The 8,801-nt window shown below is 70.4% G+C and overlaps 1 protein-coding gene across 1 annotated transcript; it reads right to left on the bottom strand.

Moving 5' to 3' along the window:
- Window positions 1-502: 502 nt before the first annotated feature.
- OLFML2A (olfactomedin like 2A) lies at window positions 503-8,459 on the bottom strand. Its single transcript, XM_040531342.1, has 8 exons — window positions 8,330-8,459; window positions 3,682-3,945; window positions 3,389-3,496; window positions 3,005-3,190; window positions 2,628-2,886; window positions 2,326-2,547; window positions 1,996-2,181; window positions 503-1,798 (listed from the first exon to the last, which is right to left on the bottom strand). Exons 1-8 carry the CDS (start codon window positions 8,393-8,395, stop codon window positions 1,197-1,199), a joined length of 1,893 nt encoding a protein of 630 aa, XP_040387276.1. The 5' UTR covers window positions 8,396-8,459; the 3' UTR covers window positions 503-1,196.
- Window positions 8,460-8,801: the final 342 nt, after the last annotated feature.

Genomic DNA, 8,801 nt, shown 5'->3' with positions numbered 1-8,801 from the left:
AGCTGCTCTCGTCTCTCTGTGTCCAGGTTACAGTGAGACCAGATTTCCTGGCAGCCGGTCCCGGCTCCCAGATGTTCCTCCTCAGGCTGCAGCTCAGACCTGGAAACAGCAAATTCCTCTTTTTTCCCCAGGACTGAGCCAGGCCGCGCTCCCGGCCCTGCTCTTGGTCCTGGCCTGCCTCCTGCACCGCCAGGCAGGGGCCCGCGGGACGCAGCCGTGGCCACGCCGGGTGCTGCAGGCGGGTGCTGACCCCCCGGTGCCAACCCCAGGGCCCCACAGGGCCAGGCTGGGGAGGGCTGAGCCCCCCTGCCAGAGGGTGGGAACGAGCAGCATCGCAGCACGGTGCCCTCCCCGGGCACAGCCAGCGTGTGCAGGGAGAAGCCCCCATGCATGCAAGCAGCCCCTCCACGCCTGGCTGTGGGATGGGCTCACCCTGAGCGGGACTGCGAGCACCCACACCGCCCCATCCCGGCTTCAGGAGAAACGACAGAGGTACACAATCTGGTTTTACGTCTGTTACTTTTTAATACTGTTCACTTCTAAAATGACAGAAACCAAGCAAAGCAATCCTGGGCCCTCACCCTGCCGTGGGAGGAGCGCAGGAGGGCCTCGCGCCCCCTCCCCGCCCGGTGCTGGGCGCAGGCAGGGCGCAGGACACACACCAGCGCTGCAGACAGGCTGCTCCGTGCCAGCGCACGCCTCCTGTGAATGCATTTAAATAACAAGCTAATGAATTGCAAAAGCATAGGCATCTTATTTGCATCTTCTAAAATAGCAATCAGCGGCTGTTCCTGCCAGCGAGGCAGCGCCCGAGCTGCAGCCACCCTACAGGACAAGGTCCCGGGGGTGCTAAGGGCACCAACGACTGCAGTGGGCACGGGGCCAGGCCGCGTACAGCGGCTTGGGGTGGGAGAGGTGCCGGGCTGCCCCGTGCCCTGCCGCAGCCCCAGGGCCTCCAGCAGGCAGTGCCGGACGAGCGGCCAGTGGTGGCACCCGGCCCTGCAGCCTCAGCAGCCACCGTGTCGTGGGGGTGTCCCCGGGGCGCTCCCCGCACCACAGGGCCCTGACAGCCCGGCCCTGCTGGTGGCTGCTGGCTGGGAGAGCCCTGGGGTGGGAGTCGGGCTCTTCCCGTGGCCCCGGCCCAGCTCGGGTGCCGGCGCCAGGCTGCTGCCGGGTGCCTGGACCCGGCCGGGCGCTCAGACCACGAAGTGGAGCCTGTAGGTCATCTGATGGCCGTTGTCCCAGGCATAGAGCACCTTCTCTTTGGGGTTGTAGTCGACCTGCGTGGTGAAGGCATACTCGTTGAGGAAAGGCAGCCGGAGGTCCGCCTCTGTGTCCGTGTGCGTGTCGAAGGCATAGGAGATCTGCCCTTCCTTCTGGTTGTAGGTGTCCACGGCGTACAGGATGCCGCAGATGATGAAGCAGTTCCCGTAGGCGTTGCGCTTCAGCCCCGTCTTCCAGGTGGTCTCCCTGCGCACTGACAGGTCCCCGGGGTCGAGGCGGCTCAGGACGATCACCTCCTGCTGCGAGTAGTCGTAGTCCACTGAGGGGTAGATGACCCAGAGCCCGCTCTCATCCACTGCAAAGTCGATGTCCGAGTGCCCCCTCCACTTCCAGGGCGTCGTGTCCTCGTACACCACGTCGTGGAGCAGCGCCCAGCCTGCCACGTAACGCTCCTTCAGGTCGTACTTGATGATGTTCTTGGTGAAGGCACGGTTGTAGTAGAAGGCGCCCCGGTACACCACGTGCCCGGTGCCGATCCAGTTGTAGGGCAGCTTGTAGAGGTTGCTCCAGCGGCCTGCGGGCAGGCGGGAGGTGTTGAGAGCTCTGGGTGGCCCCGTCCCCTCACACCCTGTGCTCCCTGGGGCCGGGCAGGACGCCAGGCACAGGGAACCAGGGGCAGGTCCCCGTCCGCTCCCCACGCAGGGAGGCAGCGCCCAGGGCCTGGCACAGCGCCCAGCAGGAAGCGAGGCCCTCCTCCATCCCCAGCCTCACCCTGCTTGAAGTTGTCCAGGCTCCTGAACTCCACCAGGCTGTTGCCGTAGTAGTAGTTGGTGACATAGATGCGGTCATCCTTGGCCGCCGGGTCCTTCATCCAGGCCCCCTCGTTGCGCCCGTAGCTGTGGTGCTCCGTGGGGGGCTCCACCGACTTGATGGTGCCTTCACACTCCACCTCCTTCACTGCGGGAGGGAGAAGGAGGAGGAGGAAAAAGAGGAGGAGGAAGGCTCAGTCCTTGCAGGGCCAGGAGCTGGGCCACCAGCCCACAGGAGCCAGGATGGGTGCTGTGGGTGCCCCCTCCCTGCAGCCCAGCCGTGCTCACTCACCTCTGTTGGGCGCTTCGGGGCCGCTGGTGCTGTCGGTCCCGTCCCTGGGGGGGCTGCGGGCGGCGGTGCGAGGGGCCAAAGCGGTGCTGGGCACAGCCGTGGTGCTGGGCACGGTGGTCTCTGCCCGTGTGCCGGGACGGGACGGGGTGCTCTCGGCCGGAGGAGGCGTGGGGCCCCTCTCCTCCTGCCGCTCGGGCACAGCCGCCCCCCTGGCGGTGCTCTCTGTGGGGACACGGGAGGGGTTCGGTGTGCCGGCAGCGACAGCCCCTGGCCCTCGCCCCACAGAACAGCCCTGCACTCACCGCGGCTGCCGGCCGCCCCCTGCGCCTCCTCCGCCTGCCCAGCCTTGTAGTAGGTGATGCCCCGGACCACGGTCTGCTGGTGCGCGGGCGGCTTGGGCTTGGCCGTGGGCTGCGACCCGCCTCGCTTCACGTTTTCCTTCTTGGGCTTCTCGGGCTTGAGCGGCTTCTCCTTGGGCGCTCGTGCAGCCGCCCTGTCCGCCAGCGCCTTGCGGGGACTGGGGAACCGCGCGGCTCCCTTCCCGCGGCCGCCCGCTGTGTCCTGGGGGAGCCCCGGTCAGACCCCTGCGGCCCCAACGCAGTCCCAGGAGCTGCAGGCACCCCCGGGGCAGCTCGGCTCTGCAGCACCGCGGGGGCGGCCCGGCGGGGGGGTCGGGTACCTGTGCCTTGCTGTCAGGGACCGCAGCAGCGTCCTTCTGCAGCAGCTGGTAGCCCAGGTTGGAGATCTCCTTCTTGATGCTGATCATGATGTCGGAGTAGTTCTCGTAGCGTCTCATCTGGTCGGTGAGGTGCAGCACGCTCTCCTTCATGAAGTCGTTCTCCCTGCTCAGGTTGGTCTTGATGGTCTGGAGGGAGGGGAGGATGAGGGAAGGGGAAGGTGGGGAGGAGAGCGGAGTGGATGGAAGGGGGGCGGCCCTGCTGGGGGGAGCCCATGGCACCTGCCAAAAGTCCTAAGCGACCAGATGGGGCCAGGCCACCCGTCGAGGGCGCTGCCGGGCTGACTGTCAGCATGCAGTGGGGAGGGTGCCCCGGCGCTCACTCACCTCCTCCAGGGTGTTCATCTGGGCGACCACCTTGCTGATGTAGGAGTGCACCTTCATCAGGTCCATGCTGTAGAGCGTCCCCTCCAGCAGGTCCACCATGGACTGCAGCTGCAGAGGGAGAGCTGGGCTGGGGCAGGGGCCACGGGGCAGCACCCTATGGGGCGCCCCATGCATCCCCTTCCCCGCTTGCGGCTGCAGCGCAGGAACCGCGTCGCTGACCCCCCAGGGGCCTGCCGCTGCACGGGGCGGGGGGCCCTGACCCCCAGCCGCGGTCCCACCAGGCCTGCAGGTACCTTGAAGAGCTCGGGCGCCTGCTTCTTCAGCTTCTCCATCTTCCACTCGTTCTCGCAGGGGTTGAGCGAGGAGGGGGGCGCGGTGCAGGAGCACTTGCAGTCGGCCCCCGAGCTCACCGTCTCCACCGTGTAGAAGTCCTCCACCCGCATGCTGCCGTCCCTGACGCGGCTGCAGGCGTCCTTGCTGAGCGGCCGCAGGATGCACTTGCAGCGGCAGTCGGAGCCCTCGGAGGTCATCCGCACCTGGTCCGCCTCACCCAGCGCCTGCGGGGGACGCGGTGCTGGGGGTCCCGCGGGGCCACCCGCCGCCACCGAGCCTCCCTCCCGCGGCAGTCCCGAGCTCTGCGGGGTCTCCCCCTCCCCAGGGGCTCCTGGCCGTGCCCTGGGAGCACGGGGCATGGCCCAGCCCGGGCCACCCTGTCTCTCCTCTCTGCATCCAGCTGATGGTGACGGAGACAAAACCCGAGCAGCCTCTCACCCCGTGGCCGCCTGAACCTCTCGTGCCCTGGGGACGTGGGGCCGGTTCCTGCTGCCATTTCCCAGCTGCTGGCAGGACCTGGGTGAGCAGCGCTGATGGCGAGGGGAGCCAGCAGCGCCTCCATCCTTGCGTGCCTGCAGCACGGCCGGGGGGGCCGCTTGCACACCCCGACCCCACACAGGGACGATTGTTCGTGATGAGATGCAGCCACCTCGGGGTGAGCTCAGCCCCTCCAGACGGGGACGGCTCCCGCGATGGCCTCAGGCCCAGTCAAGGACTCCCTTGTTTCCACACATGGCCCTGACTCACGCAAGAGCCCGGGGTGCTTTTCGGCTGTTTTTTCCAGATAAGGAACTGCTCTCTCCCCGGCTGTGCTTGGGAACAAGGCCCCCAGTGCAGCAGGCTTGGAGGGACGGGTGGGCACGGCCGTGTGTCACCCAGCACCCACTGTCATGCCCAGAGGTGGCTGCACCCCGGCACGAGGCCGCTCCCGCTCCTTGGAGCCGCTGCGCTGTGCAGCCCGGTGGCAGGGGCACCGCTGTCTGGTGGCAGGCAGCTGGCAGCCCGTCCCGTGCTCCTCGCCCCGCTGCTGGTGCTGCCCACGCTCTGGTCAGGAGCAGGGTGAGAGCAGGGCTGGGAGCCGCAGCCGAGCAGCTGCTGCGGAGGCTTCTCCAGCCCGGGGCAGCGGCCGGCAGCAGTGACGCCAGCAGAGCAGTGAGAGCTGCTTGTTCCCTCTCACACCCATCTGTGTGAAAACCCATGTCAGAGCCTGGTTTTGGCCAAGCTGCTGAGTTGGAAAAAGCAGCTTGTCTGTGCTCCAGGCTGCCTTCCCGGCCGGCCGGGTTCATCTTCCCCCGGAGATCTGGGGCAGCGGGAGGCAGGAGCAAGCCAGGGACTTCCCGTGGGGGCTTGTCCTGGGAAAACGCCCCCAGCGCCTGGGGGTAACGGGGAAGGAGAGCACCCGTGGTCACGGCCACAACGGTCGCTGCTGGCTGGCACCTGCCCGTTTGTGGACGTGCCCTTGGTCACATCCCAGGGGAGCGGTGGGGACGTGGGGGCTCAGCTCCCCAGCAGCCAGCGGGGTCGCAGCCCACGGACAGGGGACGCCCCGCGGCTCCTGGCGGCCCCTCCGAGGGCAGCCTGCTGCAGCCACAGGGAACCTCCCCCTGCCCACCGGGCTTCCCTGCCACCGGCCACACCTTGCACACACAAACCCCGGCGTTTTTGTGCCAGTGCCCTAACGAGCGCCTTGATTAATGAGGAAATGCAGAGCTCGAGCGCTGCTTGGAGGCTCCAAGAAGAGAACCCCCGGGTGACGGGCGGCAGCTGGGGCTCGGCTCCTGGGGCTGGGTCAAGCGTCAATGTGTGGGCACCCGGCAGTGCTGGCGTCAGCCCCCGGCAGCCAGGAGAAGCCCGCCGGTGAGCTCAGCCCGTCCCCGCAGCCTCGGGGGCAGTGCAGGGGCCCCCACCTCGGCTGGGTCTGCGGGAGCCCTGGGGAGCTGGGGACGGGTCCTGGCGGGGGCAGCGGCCGTGCTGCGCGGGGAGCGTCCTCATGCGGGGACCGTCCTCATGTGGGGACCTCATCTGGGGATCCTGCTCCACGCACCACGAGGCTGGGAGAGGCAGCGCCGGGGGCCTGGGGGCAGGAGGGCTCCGCAGCCAGGGGCCAGCCTGACTCACCCTGGGAAACCGAACGGGGCAGGGCTGGGAGCCGAGTTTAACTCTTGCTGTCCCTTCCTCCACCCCCCGGGAGCACGACGCGGCGTGGGAAAGGGCAGAGGCACAGCCCGCAGGCAGCACCCGCGGCTCCGCCGGCACCGTCCCTGCCCACGGGGCTGGCGGTGGCCCAGGACCGGCAACCGGGGAGCCGCGTTCCCTCGGCCACTGCGCTCCCGGCCCGGCCCCAGTGCCAGCGGCTCCCCCGGCCCCGGGAGCTGGGGGCTTCCCTTCCCAAAGCGGCGGCGAAGCCTCCCTGCGTTTTGCATTTCAAAAAAAAAACCCCTCTCCCTTTTCACAGGGAAACGAAGGTCTCACTAGCCGGGAGGAAAACATCAGGCTGCTGGGGAGCGCTGTAAATTTAACAGGATCTCATAAACCTCCCGGCAGGGTGCCGCGGGCAGCGGTGGCAGAGGGCTGGCGGGATGTGGACGGGGATGGGCAGGGCAGCGCGGGGAGCAGGATCCTCCTGGGCAAACACCGCGTCCCCAAGCTCCCGCGCTCGCCCCTGGCTCCCTCCGACCTCCCCGTGGCAATGCAGGCGCTCGTGCAAGCGGGCAGGAAGGTTCGGAGCCCAGCTGCCAGCCCCATCCCTCCACACCCAGGGGCCTGCGCGAGGTCCCTGCGTGCACGTGCGTCCCCGTGCCAGCCCCGCGAGGGCTGCGCCAAGGGGCTGGGAGAGCAGCGCTGCTGGCACAGCCCGTGCGGGGCTCCCCCCTGCCCTCCAGCACCCCAAGACCAACCCCCAGCGCAGCCCGGCGGCCGAGCCCTGGGAAGCACGCTGCGGTCCTGCCCGCGCCAGCACCTTCCGCGCGGCACAGCTCCAGCTCCTCGTGCCGGAGGCTCGTTCCCGTGGGAGCAGGCGGCGGCGGGCGGCGCGTTCCCTCCCATCGCACTTGGCAGCGCTGCTCCAGGGAGGAACGGCCTCGCGCGGAGGCCCAGCGTCGCGCTTAGGTGGGGCGTGCGGGCTGGGGCCGTGCGCAGCAAGTACACCCGTAGCGCTGCCGCGGGTTGTTTACACTGCACAGTGCATGGGGGGCTGAGCAAACCAAGGCTCCCCCGCGGCACCAAGAGGCAGCGACCTCTAAACCAGGAGACCGAGTGATCTCCCGCCCGCGTCTCAGCAGCAGCCCCTGCTCAGGGCAGCCTGCCCGCAGCCCCTTTGTCTCACAGGGGGTCAGCAGCAGCGAGAGCCGCTCGCCCTGGGCTGTGGGTGAGAGCGGGTGCTGGGGCTGCGGCGAGCCCGGCGGTGCACGCACCTCTGCGCAGCAGCCAGGGCACCGCGCCTGCCTGCGCCCGGGCGGTAACATTAAACCCCGCTCTGCCTTTTAAATGGCTTCCTTAAACAGGAACCATATGTTCTATTTATACACAAAAGGCAATAAACAAGGAAGTCTTAAAAAAAGGTCCCCGCACAGCCCACTCTGCGAAGGTCACTGCCTCCGAGCATCGCCCGCGGCGCTGAACCTGCACAGCCCTGCCTGGCTCCGCGCTCAGCGCCCAGCCCCGCACCGTGGGGGGCACGAGGTGGCTCCTGCCGCAGACCGGGGGACCCCCACCCAGAGGCTTCCCCAGAGGCGTTCTGGAGGTGGCCGCAGCCCCGGGGCCGGGCTGTGTGCTGGCGGCCGGCAGGCGAGAGCATCCCTGCGCCGTGCCGAGGGTTTCCTCGCTCCCAGCTCTACGAGTTGGGTGATGTTCCCAGCGCTGCTTAGCTTCTGGGACCTCTTGCAAAAGCGTTCGTGCGAGCACTGAATTTGTGCCAGCGTTTGGAGGAAGAAGGGCTTTTGACAATGAGCCCGGCCAGCTTCTGAGCCGGCCTTTGCTTTCTGCCAGAGGACCTGTCCTGTCCCGCAGGGAGAACGCTCATCGGGAAGCTCGCTGCCGTGCCGCGCTCCTCGCGTGCAGCGGCTGGAAGGCGTCCGTGCCAGGGCAGGGCACCCGCGGCACCCAGGGCACCCTCACCCTCCTCCTCCTCCTCCTCGCCACACGCCGTCCGCACGTGCCCACGGAGACGACGCCGGGGCCGTGAGCGAGTGCCCACCGGCGGGGCCCCGCGGGCGGCCGAGAGCCGAGCCCTGCGCTCAGGCCCGGGGGGGCACCGCGGGGAGCTCCGCCCGCGGATCCCGGAGCCGGGCGTTGCGCACCGGTGCCCGGGCACGTCCCGGCTCTGCACCGCCCCTCCTGCCCCGGGGCCGCTCCGGGCACCGGGCGCTGCCGGCCCCGCTCCGTCCCGGGGCCGCTCCCGCCGCGGGGCTCCGGTTGCGGCGCCCCTCTCCGCCCGCCCGCCGCTCCCCGCGGCCGCCACCGCGTTCCCGGCCGCGCCTGGCCGGGGCTGCCCCCGGGGCTCGCTCCGCGCACCTGACCCCAGCGCCCCGCTCGCCCTCCGGTGTCCGCCCCGGGGGTCCCGGCCCGAGCTCGGTCCCGGTCCCGGTCCCGGTCCCGGCGGGGGCTTACCGTGGTGCCGCCGCGCGCCGCGGCCAGCGCCGGGAGCAGCAGCGCCGGGAGCAGCAGCGCCCGCATGGCGAGAGCGGCGCCGAGCGCCCGCACCGAGCGCCCGCTCCGCCCGGACCGGCGGCGGGGAGGAGCCGCGGGCCCGCCCGCCCCGCCCCGGCCCGGCCCCGGCCCCGGCCCCGGCCCCACGAGCGGCGCCGCGGTGCCGCCCCGCCGGGTGCCCGGTGCCCGCCCCGGGGCCGGCAGCGCCTTCCCCGCAGCCTCGGGGGCCGGAGCTGCCCCCGGTGCCCGGCGCCTGCCCGGCGCCCGCCCGGTGCCGGGTGCCCGGTGCCCGGTGCCCGTGCCGGGCCGTGCCGAGCCGCGCCCGCCGCAGCCGGCCGGCGGCTGCCCCCTGGCGCCCCGCCGCTCCCGGTGCACCGGCGGGGGGCGGCCGGGGCGCGGCGCGGCGCGGGGCGGGGCCGCGGGGGGGGGGGGG

This window comes from Cygnus olor, chromosome 19 (genome assembly GCF_009769625.2).
Source record: "Cygnus olor isolate bCygOlo1 chromosome 19, bCygOlo1.pri.v2, whole genome shotgun sequence".
In the NCBI taxonomy this organism is placed as follows: Eukaryota; Metazoa; Chordata; class Aves; order Anseriformes; family Anatidae; genus Cygnus; species Cygnus olor.
Note: the sequence above shows the minus strand (reverse complement) of the source record. Positions and strands in the feature narration are given on the sequence as shown.